This window comes from Vicugna pacos, chromosome 20, assembly GCF_048564905.1.
Source record: "Vicugna pacos chromosome 20, VicPac4, whole genome shotgun sequence".
Classification (NCBI taxonomy): domain Eukaryota; kingdom Metazoa; phylum Chordata; class Mammalia; order Artiodactyla; family Camelidae; genus Vicugna; species Vicugna pacos.
In genome coordinates, this window is record NC_133006.1 from 5,914,718 (window position 1) to 5,928,697 (window position 13,980).

General features: G+C 41.5%; 1 protein-coding gene and 1 long non-coding RNA gene across 5 annotated transcripts in view; one reads left to right on the forward strand and one right to left on the reverse strand.

Annotated features, from left to right (window-relative positions):
* The window catches only part of ZNF451 (zinc finger protein 451), a 72,601-nt gene extending 69,300 nt beyond the window's left edge, over nt 1–3,301 (reverse strand). For all 4 annotated transcript variants that reach the window (XM_072944756.1, XM_072944755.1, XM_072944754.1 and 1 more), the window contains exons 1-2: nt 3,227–3,301; nt 2,724–2,807 (exon numbers count right to left, since the gene is read on the reverse strand). In XM_072944756.1, coding sequence (XP_072800857.1) covers nt 2,724–2,807; nt 3,227–3,247 — 105 coding nt within the window. In that variant the 5' untranslated portion in view covers nt 3,248–3,301. The remainder of the gene's footprint in view (nt 1–2,723; nt 2,808–3,226) is intronic.
* A 388-nt stretch (nt 3,302–3,689) lies between these two features.
* Nucleotides 3,690–4,093, forward strand: LOC140687663 (uncharacterized). The gene is made up of 2 exons (XR_012062084.1): nt 3,690–3,735; nt 3,817–4,093. It is a non-coding gene; the product is annotated as an uncharacterized lncRNA (long non-coding RNA).
* Nucleotides 4,094–13,980: the final 9,887 nt, after the last annotated feature.

The window sequence follows — 13,980 nt, forward strand, 5'->3', positions numbered from 1 at the left end:
GCTATCTCATCTCTCACACTGAAATACTGACACTTATGGGTAGGATGTATTTCCAATTCATCTCTGTGGCTCTAAGGTACTTAACTCACGACTACACATATTATGAGCGCCAACATTATTTTTATTTACTGAGCTAACTGGCCCCAAGATACTGAGCCAAAAGATACACACCCTCATTTGTCCATGACCCACTTATGCAGTTAAAAGTATTATCACTTGACTGTGTGCATCTCATGTAATTTATGAAACTATACCTTGATTTCCTTCACTATTTTCACATGTTCAATGATTCCACATTGTACCAACAATCTTGACTGAAGCCTCAATCTCGTGTGCTGTTACAGTGAGATTATGACAGGCTGCGTCAGCAGTTTTTATACTTTTTTATCTAGAGTAGCACTGGGAAGAATGTCATTATCTCTTAGCTAAAACAATTTTCTGAGGGTAAATTAACATATCTGTAGCTGCAAAGACTGCAGAGAATAAGGATGGGGGCTGAATAAGGGACCACATTACTAAATTAAACAGAAAACTAGAGCAAAACATACAAATGAAGTCTTTCCAGTAACACTGTCTCTTTATTGAAGTGCTATTTACACATGTGTATCATTTTGCAAAAATAAAACAGTAAGTACCCTGATGAACTGTGCAGTTCTCTGTATGTATATTTCAATAAAATTTAAATGAAGCGGCTCATTTTTGCACCTCCACATCTATGAACTTCCTTCCCCTCAGCATGCTATGTTTAGTTTCGAACGTGACATTTTCCAAACCACAGAAAGACTGCTGAGCCACCATGTGGATTAAAGATGGGAAAATCTGACTAAAAGCGAACCAGGAAATCCACACCAGAGTATTCAAGAAGTAATATCACAATATTCTTTTTGCATCTGAAGAAATCTGAAGCAGAGAACTATCTACTACTTTACTGAACAAACATTAACCAGAGGAATCAAGGATTAAGATTGGGTTACAGAGAAAAGTAGAAGATTCTGTCTCTAATGAATTTTAAATAGAACTAAGCTATTATTGTCACTGAAGTGTTATCACTGAAAAGGCAGAAGAAATGTTTTCAATAGCTTTCTTGTAGTATTGTAACTGCATCTAATACATATAATTCATGTCTCCATTTGGAACTACCAAACCTTTGAATCTGTATTCGGAAACAGAGATAAATATAAGACACAAAGATGGATACACTGTATTTTTTATGTCTGATGAAAAAAAGATTCTCTACGTTAAAAATAATATTTAAATTAAAACGATATTCTTAAACTTCAGTCTAACACAAGCTTACTACTCACAAGTGACCCTATAACTCTTCATTCCAGAGTACCAAAAATACATAAATTTTTTGAATCTTATTTTCGTAGATTCCATCTGTGATTCTCAAAGTAAGGCCCATAGTTCATAAAGTGTGTCACTCTTACGTCGATACCCACAAAATATTAAGGTAAATATTCTCCATTCACAAATATACCAATATTCAGAGAGAATCTGAAATATTTGTCCTGAAGAGCCAAACGTACTTGAATTCACAGTAATGGAGGGAGCAGGATACAATTTTTCTACCACCAAAAATCTTAAAAATTAAAAATGAAAAGGACAGAGTACCATAAGCATGGGCAAAGGTGAAGAAAGTCAAGAAATTATCTTGTGAAGACACCAAAACAAACCCACTAACACACAACACAACACTGGGTCACCACAATGGCTCATGCTGTGGTGCAGAGAGGACACTGCTTAATAACCAGTCTTTTAAAACTGTCCAAAAACCAACAAACACAAATACACATCCGTCTATTAAAGATTATACACCTTGAACAGCAAACCTCAGCTAACTACAGGACTCAGAGTAGTTTACAGTAGGAATATTCTCTAGCTAACTAAGATACTAAGATACCACTTTAAGCAGGGCCTTTGTAAAACTTCAACAAGTCTAGGTGGAAATTGTACCGAAACCGATCAGAGCATCCACTAGGGTTTCTGGAGCCAATGCTTTACAAAGTGCGTCCAGAGATTCATATACTCCTGCATCTGTGCCCAAATGAAGATCCCTAGGCTCCACCTCCGAATGCTGATTCCACAGGTCTGGAGTGGGATCAGGAATCCGCAAGCTTCCACTTAGTAATGCCTGAGAATCACTGTCCCAAAGGAAATAACCGCTCAAGGACACACCATGCTTCTGGTGATGCAGGCCCTCCACTGTGAACATCACTGCTGTACTGTGGAGCCATGACCTCAAAGGTGAGGGAAGTAGGTCCTCAGGCTACCTGCCTTCATGTTATGTTGACACCTGTGCTCAGATCTGGGCTTCCTGCAGCCCTTCTGGTTTTCGACCTCCTTCCTCATCACCAGCCGTGCCTTCTCCCTAACCTGGATGCCATCGTATACAAGACGCTCTTGCCCCACTTCAAAACACGGTCTTAGGAGACCAGAACTGTGCGTGCATCAAGCATCAGATGGCTCTAAGTGAAGCGGGGAAGCGTGGCTCAGAGTACCACTCATACTGCAGGCCACAGTCTTTGTCACGGCCACTGTGGTTGCTCAGGGACCCCTCTGGCAAATTCCCTAATCCTTCGCCACGCTCCAAGAGATCTAGTCCCTATCAGACGTTCACACGTGTCTTCTGGACATTCAATGAACAGGTGAGGTATAATCACAGAACGGCTTACCACACACAGTCTGGGACTCGGGAAAACCCGAATATCGCCACTACTTACACTCACAAACTGAATGTCATCTTCATTTTCATCCGCCGTGGACTCGGATGCCTCAGGCCCAGCAGGAGGGACAGACTCTATCACCTACAAAAGGAAGCCAAAACACGCTTATCTGTAGAGCCCCGCCTCGCAGGAAGAGGTTTTTCAAAAAGGAACCGACAAGGAGAGCTCTCGAGGAGACCTGACGAGCACAGGTCCCCTCGGGCCCGCCTGCGAACGAACAGACCTGGATGGAGTCGGGCTGCGCCTCCGCCTACGTGGGCTGCAGTGACCCCTTCGAGCCCCGCGCCTCGACCAGGAGCGCACGCCCCTCCGAAGGGCACCCCGGCCTCGGAACGCCCCGCCAGGGCCGAGCGGCCGCCCCCAAGAGCCGGGCCGGGCCGGGCCGGCGCGGCCATTGTTGCTGCGGGGCCCTGGCCCGGAGGCCCCCGGCCCCAAGGCCCCCGGCCTGGGACGCGCGGCCCAGCACCGCCCTCGGACCCCGCACGACGCCCGCTACTCACCTCCGGCCCCGGGTCGCCCATCTCCCCGACAGCCTGCCTGACAGCACCAGTGCCGCTGCTGCCGCCGCCGCCACCTGCCCACCCGCCCAGCCCGCCGCACGCCGCCTTGACCCGCCCCCGCGTGCGCGCCGAGCCGCCGACGCCGCCGACGCCGCGGGCGGAAAGAGCTGCAAACCGCTTCCCGAGGAGGAGCGGGCCGCTCGGCCCGCTGTGCCCTGGCCTCCCTCACACAGTCCGGCCTCCCGCCCCCGCCGCGCGGGCCCTGGGAACTGTAGTTCCAGCTGCACCGAGACCGCCCCGCACGGGCCGCTGGGAACTGTAGTTCCGGCCGCACCGAGACCGTCCGGCCCGTAGGTGGAAAAGCGCAGAAAGGGACCCAAAGCACAGCGCATGCGCCTCTTGAGGCTGACGTCACTGCCGCTCGCCCGTGGTGGGCGTGTTGGGTCCTCTTTCATAGTGAAGGGCGGAGACGAGGATGGGGTGGGGAGCTTGGAGTTGAGTTTCGTTGTGTAAGCGAAGCGCAGTAATTTCTCATTTAGCCCTAAGGCAGATGATGGAGACTAATTCATCAGTTTCCATTTTCCTCCTAGGGCTGGAAATGTGGATGTTTAGCTGAAAGAATTCTAGGATCAGGACAGATATCCGAGGTGTCCTTCCATTACTCACCTGTCCTGCGTCTTCGGTCTCCGCTCAGAGCATGTGTTAATAGGCCTGAGGAAGGAAATTGAGGCCCAGCGCTCGTCTCCAGGTTGACCCGAAGAAAGCTGGAGAGGCTGGAGAGTCCTGGACCCAGTGGGACAGGATGCCGAGGCCTCGCCAACTTAACCGGTGAGCCCTTGATCCTGATAATACAACGTACTTTTTACAGATATTCTCAGCTATTACCTTAGTAAAAATAGGATAGTTGACTTTTTCAGTGTTCATACTCAGAAAGTCTATGAAATATTTTTTTTTTATTTAACTGCCTTACCAAAAAACCCCACTTTTTTTTTTACACATCAATGGTCAGTAAAGGTTTCAGAAAGAAGTCGGGAAATTCTTTTAAATCTTAACTGCCTGTTTTTGCTTGTCTGCATACATGCCCAACATCCAATAACCTATTATCTATACTGGTAGTAATTATTGCTTAATATTGGATATTTCCTGTATTTCCACCAGTGCTTATGACTTCAGCTGTTTTCTACTTGGTAATTTTGAGAACTGTAGAGGCAAGTTAAGAATGAGAGACCTGCCTGTTGTCTTCCTCAAAAGCTATATGTAAAGTAAGTATTTCTGAAACTTTAAAATATCTAGGCAATATCTAAGATTCTCCTAATGTGCTGGTGAAAGTTCAGTGGAACATTTAATCTTTTGCAGGTAAGAAGTTAATGGGTAAAACTCTTGGAAAACAAGAGCCTAAATAAACTCATACCCTTCAAACCTTGTCATTGCAAGGATTTATCCTGAGGACATAATTTAATCTGTAGGAAAAGCATCATGCAAAATGTAACTTACCACAGATTTATTTGTAATAGCAGAAATTGTAAAACATCTAAAAGTCTAATGACTGGGAATGGAATGGTTAAAATTTGGCACATGCTCTATCAACATAAGACTATAGAGTGTTTTTATCTCCATTTAATGTTTAGCTAAAATTTCTAAAAGCATATTTTTTTAAATGCAAGATATACACATAGATATAGATATGACCAGAACCACATCAAACCACCAAGCAAACCATGCCTGAAATAGGAAACCTACCTGAGCACTAATAGTAACTTTCTCTGGGTAGCAGTACTATTACCGAGTCCAGACTCGTTCTGCTCACCACCTGACAGGCCAATAAATCCAGAGATGAGGTGTTGGGACCAGGAATAGTGAGTTTATTCGGAAAGCTGGCAGACTAAGAGGATGGCAGACTGTCTTGGAGAACCATCCTCCCCCAATCAGAATACAGCCTCCTTGAATACAAAAAAAAGGAGAGGGGGTGTGGTTGATTGTTGCAAACTTGTTGGTGTAGGAATTTTTTGTTCCAGCAGCTGTCCATGTGGGGCCAGGTCACAGTGCTTCTGCAAAACCTCCAACAAAACAAATGTTATTCTCTATTCTGGAACTTAACTATCTTTACATGAGTGCAGAGCTAGCAAAACTAAGCCTAGAAAACAGGGCACGGGGTTAAAGCCAAAGGAACAGATCTAATATGCAGTCAGATTTGTTCTTCTCTATTACAAAAAATATACTTGACATCATTAGTCATTAGGTAAGTGTGAATCAAAACCAGGATGAGATACCACATCACACCCACTAGGATGGCTAAGATCAAAAAGTCAGGTAACAAGACTTGACAAGGATGTGGAGAAACAGTAACCCTCATACACTGCTGGGGGAATGTAAAATTTTGCAGCCACTTTGGAACGTTGTGTGGCAATTCCTCAAATCACTAAACATGAGTTACCACATGACCCAGCAATTCCACTCCTGGATATACACCCATGAGAAGTGAAAACATATGTTCATACAAAAAACATGTCCAAGAAGTTTTATAGCAGCATTATTCATAGTAGCCAATAGGTGAAAGCAAACCAAATATTCACCACTTGATGAATGGATAAATAAAATGTAATATATTTATGTGCAATTGAATATCACTCATCCATAAAATGAATGAAGTGCTGATACAAGACAGATGAGCCTTCAAACATTACGCTAAGTGAAAGAAGGTAGTCACAAAAATACCGTGAATTATATGATTCCATTCATATTAAACATCTACAATAGAAACATCTACAGAGAAATTAATGTAGCTTAGTGATTGCTTATATCTGGGAAGAGGGGTGTATGGATAAAATGTTATCATCTAAAATTAACTGTGGTGATAGTTGTGCGTATCTGTGAATATACTAAAAAACATTTAATTCTACACTTTAAATGGCTTGTTTGGTGTGTGAATTATTTCACAATAAAGCTGTTTCAAACAAGAAAGAACGAGACACTGTATATACCCTTTCCCAGTTTCCCCCAGTGGTAACACCTGGAAAAACTATAGTGCAGTACCACAACCAGGATGCTGAGAGAGATGCAGTCACTGAACATTCTGTCCTCATAAGGATTTCTCACTGTTGCCCTGTTATAGTCATACCTCCCAGCGCCTCCTCCTCCTGAACCCCTGGCAACCACTAATCTGATCTCCATTTCTTTAATTTTATCATTTCAAGAAATGTTCTGTGGGGTAGGGGAGGGTATAGCTCAGCGGTAGAGCGCATGCTTAGCATGCACAAGGTCCTGGCTTCAATCCCCCACTCCATTAAAATAAATGTGAACGTAAGTTTTCATTTCTTGAATGCCCAAGAGGTCAATTCTTGGATCTTACTGTTTAGCGTGTTAACTTTTCCAGTTACATTGAGACATAATTGACGTACAGCCCTGTATGTGTTTAAGGTGTAGAGCATCAAGATCTGACTTCCGTACATCATGAGATGATGATCACAGCGAGCTTAGTGAACATCTATCATCTCATATAGATACAAAATTAAATAGAGAAAAAATTTCCTTGTGATGAGAACTCTTAGGATTAACTCTCTCAACTTTCATATATAACATATGGTAGTGTGAATTATATTTACCATGTGGTACATAATTACATCCTTAATACTTATTTATAACTGGAAGTTTGTACCTTTGGACCACCTTCACCCAATTCCTCCTCTTCCTCCCATTTCCCAGACTATGGCTGTACCATTTTACGTTCCCACCATTGATGTATGAGTGATAAAGTTTTCTCCACAATCTTACCAACATTTGCCATTATTTTTATTTTAACCGTTCTGATAAGACTGTAGTGATGTTACATTGTAGGTTTAACTTTTATTTTCCTGCCAGTGACGATATTGACCACCTTTTTATGAGCTTGCCGCCTGTATATTCTGTGTGTCGAGAAATGTCTCTTCGTGTCTTTTGCCAATTTTCTAACTGAAATTTTTTTATTATTGAGTTTGAGAGCTCTTTATATATTGTAGATATTTAGTCCCTCATCACATATGTGGTCTGTAAATATTTTCTCAGTCTGTAGCTTGTCTTTCGTTCTCCCAACAATGGATTTCACAGAGCAAAATTTTTAATTTTGAGGAAGTCCAGTTTATCAGTTTTTCCTTTTATGGATCATGCTTTTGGTGTCAACGCTAAGAACCCTTGTCGCCAGCTTAAGAGCCCAGAGAATTTATCCTATGTTTTTTTCTAAAAGATTTAAGTTTCACGTTTTACCTTTCAGTTCATGATTCATTTTGAGTTAATTCTCTATACGGTGTGAGGTTTAGATTGAGGTTCATTTTTCTGGACCATTGATGCCCACTTGCTCCAGCAGTATTTGTTGAAAAACCTAGTTTCCCTCTTTTTTTTTTTAATTTACTCTTCTGTCAAAAAACAGCTGGAAGTATTTATGAGTCTAATTTCTGCAGTTTCTGTTCTGTTCCACGAATCTATGTCTGTCTGTCCACCAATACCACACAATCTTGATTACTACAGCTATGTAACAAGTCTTTAAATCAAATAGACTGACTATCCTCACTTTATTCTTCTTTTTCAGAACAGTTTTAGCTACTCTGGTTCCTTTGCCTTTCCATATAAATTTTAGAATAATCTTGTCTAAATCTACAAAGCTTGCTGGGATTTTGATTGAAATAAATTTTAAAAGATAAACAACAGGCATATTTTCATCCAACACTAGTACATCAGAGAAAAAGAAGATTAAAAGAGCCCCAAGGAGTGCGAGGAGACAGGTTCTAGATAAAAGGAGAATCGGAGTTGCACTGGGCTTTCCAATAGCAACACTGGACATAACTCTGCTATAAACACTGATGACCTCGCCATCTTTCTCCCTTCCTAAGAAAGCAGACAAAACAACAAGAAAAAGTTAGAAACAACTAAACAAATACAGATTTTTTTTAAGTGCCCCACTTTCTCAGCCAATAGGAAACCAAAAAACCTCTGCCAAACCCCAAAGAAACACAATTAAAATTAAACAGCAAATGCAAAGAGAATGTCCAGGGGGCTTCCTGAGTGGCCCGTCTCAGAAAGTACCAGCGAAGTGCACCTCCTGAGAAGGAGAAACTCCTCCAGAAATGCAAAGGCCAGAAGCTGTGGCTCTAAGCACTGAGAGTGAGGTTAGCCGGCCTCAGCACTCGTCACGAGGTCGGGGTGCAGAGAGAAAAGGCACGGGGGCACCTGGAGGGCTCCCAGCAGCGGATCTCAGAGAGATCCTGCAAAAACACACTCCCTGAGGAGCAGGCGCGCCTGGGGGTGCAGGGCTGTGTCCTCTGGACGCTGCTGCCGCCGCCGCCGCCGCCGCCGCCGCTGCTGCTGCACCTGGGATGCAGGGTCAGGGCCAGAAGTCCCTCCAGACTCGGCGTGGTCAGATGGCCTGAGGGAACAGGGCTACACAACACTGTCCCAGACGAGCCACAGCAGCCAGTCAGTGGTGTCTGTGCCCGCAGAGGGCCTGCCCACCACTCGGGACCCAGCTACAGAGAGCTGGACCCAGAAAAACCTTCTTTTTAAAAAACAGGCAATCAGGAAAGCAAACTTACAGTGACCAGAGAGGAATGGGGGAGGAGGGATAAGCTAGGAGTTTGGGATTTGCAGATACAAACTACAATATATGGAATAGATAAACAACAAGGTCCTACTGTAGAGCACAGGGACTTATCTTCAACAGCTTGTGATAACCTGTAATGAAAAAGAATCCGAAAAAGAATATACACGTATAACTGAATCACTATGCTGTACACCAGAAACTAACACACAGTGTAAATCGATGATACGTCAATTAAAAAAATAAACAAAAGGATAACATTAAAAAAGTGCAGAAAAGAGCTGCAAACTGACAGATGCATGAAAGACCGTCACAGAAAAACGCTGTCAGGGAACAAATAAACGCTGAGCACACAGGGTGAACCTCTCAGTGCTACCTAGGACGGCCACAGAACACACAGGCAGGAGCTCGGACGTCAGTAAATTTTTCTTTGACACTTTTGCTGAACTAACTGTAGACTTAGAAAGTCCTTTCCCTTCAGAGAACATAAAAATATTCATTGTTTACTTTTCTTTTACAGCTTCAATTTTAGTTCTTTACTATCTTTAACTATCTTTACTATCTTTTCCATTTTTAACTTTTTTCTGGAATTTGGTTTGAGGCAGGAATGTAACTTAAAAAAAGACACCTGTTTTATTTGGGGACGGGGAAATGCGTATTTCCAATGGAAACACACTTGATGCTTATCCGTCTGCTAGAAATTCTCTGGTATGATGCATCACTGGTGTTGAGGGAGGAATCCACACGCAGCTTCTTCAGCGAGCTCGCGCTCCACCAGAACAGCCCTGCGATGTCCCAGGGTCCCCAGCCATCCCCGCACCTGTCTCTGTGATCACTGCCAGGGAGGCTGCAGGGCCACCCACAAGGTCCAAGGTCAGAGTGACAACTGAAGGTGCTTTTGTTTCGGGTACCTGTACTACCCATAAAGAAACCAAATTTTTAAAAACAGGGCAAATTTGTGGCATTGTTTTATAATACTTTCAATAGCTGGAATGTTATTTTTCTATCTACTACAATTTTTTTTGCTTAAATATACAAATTGTTAATAACCATTATTTATGAGGTGAATTGAGAACTGTATAATTTATTCAGAGAAATTTCAGCAGAGAAAACTGTAAAATATTTTAAATGTATTTTTGTCACAAGTGACTTTAAAAATTTTATTACAGAAATTTTAAAGCACGAGGTGAAATAAATCCCCCAGTACGCTCATTCATAACCACCATCTTTAAAAAATTTTCAACAATCCCATCTTTCTTCCAGTAACATTGATTGATTGCTTGTTAAGTTTCTGGAAAATCTCCAAGCCTGCCTTACCCCATTTAAAACTCAGGTAAACCCAATGAACTAGGTCAGTGGTAGAATTAGTGTGAAGTTAATAGTTGACTTGCATGGATACCTTCCAAATAAGGGGCCCTAGAAATATCTTCACGTTTATACGTTTTTATAAAATTGGGAAAAATGAGACATTTCAACCATCATCTGTTAAAAGCGCTGTCTCTTTCCACTTCAGCTGCACCTCGTTTGCTCTTTCTCCTTCTGCTCTAACCACGAAGTGGCGGTGGGTGTTTCTAAGATTTTGTTAAGAACTGACTGGGACTTATTTTTGTGTTCTGCAACCTCTTCCATGTATAATTATTACGTGGTGGCTGGCCATCTGGGTTTGGGATGTCTTCTAGAAGTATGCTGAATGTGGTCAGTTTAAAGAATATTTAAGAGCATTCCCTCCGTAGAAAATTCAAAATGCACTGAAGTCTTACAGCTCAGATTTCAAAGAAACTCAATAGAGGGTTCCTCAAATTTGACAATAGTTGAAAAATTAATCTGTATTATTAGCAAACGGTTAATAATTTGAAAGAAACCTCTGTAAGCTGTCAAAAATAAAAAGCAAATTGCCATCAACCATGTTAGAAGACACTCTAAATCACTTCCTGTTACTGCTGTGTTATAGAAAAGCACATTACAAAGTTATGCCTGGCAATTCACTTAACCTCTGGAAACCTCGGTGTCACTGTGTGCAAAAACAGATCGCCTCTAAGTTACCCCTTCAGCACTGGACCACTGCCAGCTACTTTGGACTCAGTGTTGGGTGGAGGGTGCAGTCTATCACAGAGCAAGGGACAAGGGTTGCTAGACTTTTGGACACATTAAAATTTGTAAAATTCTGATGACTTTTAGTATACATTGCTTTGCTTATAAGGACTCTAGGAAAATAGCCTGCCTCCTCACCAAAAAGAATACATAGAGGTAGAGAAGTATAATTACACCAAGGTTTCTGTTGAGTTAGCCAACTTAAGAGAAGAAAAAAACAAAACAAAACAGTGTACTACTGGGCGGTGCTGTATTTGATTAACTCATTAAGCATGTCTAGGTTAGGATTTTTTTTAATATAAATTTTTCTTTTGAGATAATTGTAGAATCACATGTGGTTGTAAGGAGTTCACTACCCAGGGATAATCATGCATCTTCTCAGACCCACCTTGGTGAATCCTGCAAAACTACAGTACAGTTTCACTACCAGGATACTGAGAGATACAGTCAAGATGTACAATATTTCCACCACAAGACCCCTAACGTTGCCCTGTTATAGTCACACTCACTTCCCTCCCATTCACACCACCTCCTTAACCCCTGGCAACCACTAATCTGCTCTCCATTTTAAGGATTTTGTCACTTCAAGAATGTTATGCAAATGGAATCATACAATATGTAATCATCTGAGATTGACTTTTTTCACTCAGAATGATTTTCTAGAGATTCATCTAAGTTGTTTTAAGGAGCAATAGTTTGTTCCCTTTTATTGCTGAGTATTTGATGCTGTAAATGTACCACAGGCTTTTTGTGCATGTAGACGTTTGTTTGTTTCAGCACCACCTGCTGAAAAGACTACCCTTCTCCCATTGAATTGCTTCTGCTCCTGTGTCAAAGGTCAGTAAATTACATGTTTGTGGGTCTGTTTCTGGGTTCTGCATTCTGTTCTGTTGATCTATTTGTCTACTCTATTGCCAATACAAAACTGTTGCTTTAAAATAAGTCATGAAGTTGGATAGAGTCACGCCTCCAACTTTGTTCTTTTTCTTTAAAACTGTGTTGGCTATTCTGAGTCTCTGCCTCTCCATATAAACTTGAGACTCAGTCTGCTGATACCCAAAAAATAACTTGCTGGAATTTTGATCAGGATTGTATTGAATTTATAAATTAAATTGGAATAACAGATACCTTAATTGAGGCTTGCTATCCATGAACCTAGAATATCCCTCCATTTACTTAGATCTTCTTTGATTTTTTTATTAGAATTTTAGTTTTCCTCATATACATCTTACACATTTTGTAAGATTTATACCTATGTACTTCTTGTAGACAACACATAGTTGGATCTTGTTTAAAAACTTAATTAAAAAATTAAAAAATCTACTCAATAGTCTCTTTTAATTAGTATATTTACTAGATTTGTAACTTCTGTGTTACCTTGTTCTTTTCTTTTGTGTGTGTGTGTTTTGTTTTTCATGCTTTTCCTGCTTTTTCCGGTTTTAACTGAGCATTTTATATATTCTATTTTATCTCCTCTCTTAATATATCAACTACACTTTTAAAAAATTTACGTGGTTTCTCTAGTGTTTGCAACATACATTTACAACAAATCTGAGTCCACTTCCAAATAACACAATACTGCTTCACGCTTACCCTTATTTTTTATTTACTGTATTTTCTTCCTTCATTTTTTAAAAATTTTTTATTGATTTATAATAATTTTACAATGTTGTGTCAAATTCCAGTGTTCAGCACAATTTTTCAGTTATACATGAACATATATAATATATAATATGTTTTCTTCCTGCATGATGTTCCAAGATTCCTCCCTTAATCATTTGTTTACAGAACTTCCTTTAACTATTCATTCAGCATTGGTCTGTTGACGACAAATTTTCTGTTTTCCTTCACGTGAGAATGTTTTGATTTCTCCTTCATCCCTGAAGGAAATTTTCACCAGATTCAGTACTCTGTGTTGATAGTTCTTTCAGTATTTGAAAAACCTTGTGCCACTTCCTTGTGGCCGCTTCTGCCATTCAAATTATTTTCCTCTATATATAAGGTCTTTCAAGATTTTTGTCTTTAGCTTTCCAAAGTTTGACTCTGACATATGTTGGTCTGGATTTCTGTGGATTTATCCTGTTGAAAATTCACCCAGCTTCCTGAATTGAGGTTTGTCTTTGCTCAATGGGGGAAGTTTTCAGACCATGTTTCTTCATATACTTTTTCAGCCCTGCCCTCTGCCCTCCCCTCCTGGCCCTCTCACCACATGAAGATTAGATCATCTGTTACAGCCTCCCAGGCCCCTGAGGCTGGCTGGGTTCTTTCTTTTCCCCCCAGTCTATTTCCTCTGTTGTTCAGATTGCGCGATTTCGATTGTTTTTATCTTCAAGTTCACTGATTCCTTCCTCTTCTGTTGAGTCAATCCGCTGAGATTTTTATTTGAGTTATTGTGTTTTTCATTACTAAAATTTCCATTTGGTTCCTCGCTCTCTGCTGAGACTTCTATTTCTGTGCTGAAAAATTCTGTGTTTTCATCTGTTTCAAGCATGTTCTTAATTGCTTATTGAAGCACTTGACAGCTGCTTTGAAATCTCTGTCAGACATCTATGTCAACTCAAGGTTGGTATCTATTGGTTGTCTTTTTTTATTCAAGATATTCCTGGTTCTAGCAATGACACTGACTGTTTATTGAAACCGACATAGACATATTGGTTATCATACTAGGAGACTCTAGATCATAAACTTCCTGCTCATTTGGTTTCCTCAGTCACACTTCAGGAGCAAAAAGGGGGATGCTGTTTGTTGCCTCGTTACTCCCAGGGAGTGAGGAAGCCCAGGCTGCCTAGTTAGCTTCTGTTAGCACGTGAAGGGGATGGGGCTCCTTAATGCTGAGCAAAGGTCAAAGTCATGACTCTCCAGTAGGCCTCCTCGGACACCACCCCCGTGGGGTGGGCTGCAGGTCAGTGGTACCTCATTAGAAGCCGGCAGAGATGGAAGTCCAGGCTCCTCACTTGGCCTCTGGTGGTTTGGGTGAAGCTACGGTGTCTTCTGTTGTATCGGGCTGAAGTAGCGAGGTTAGTGTATAAAATAATGTTTTCTGTCTTGCTAGCCTGCCCTTTCCTGATCCTTTGATCACAGAGGGCAGGCTTTTTCT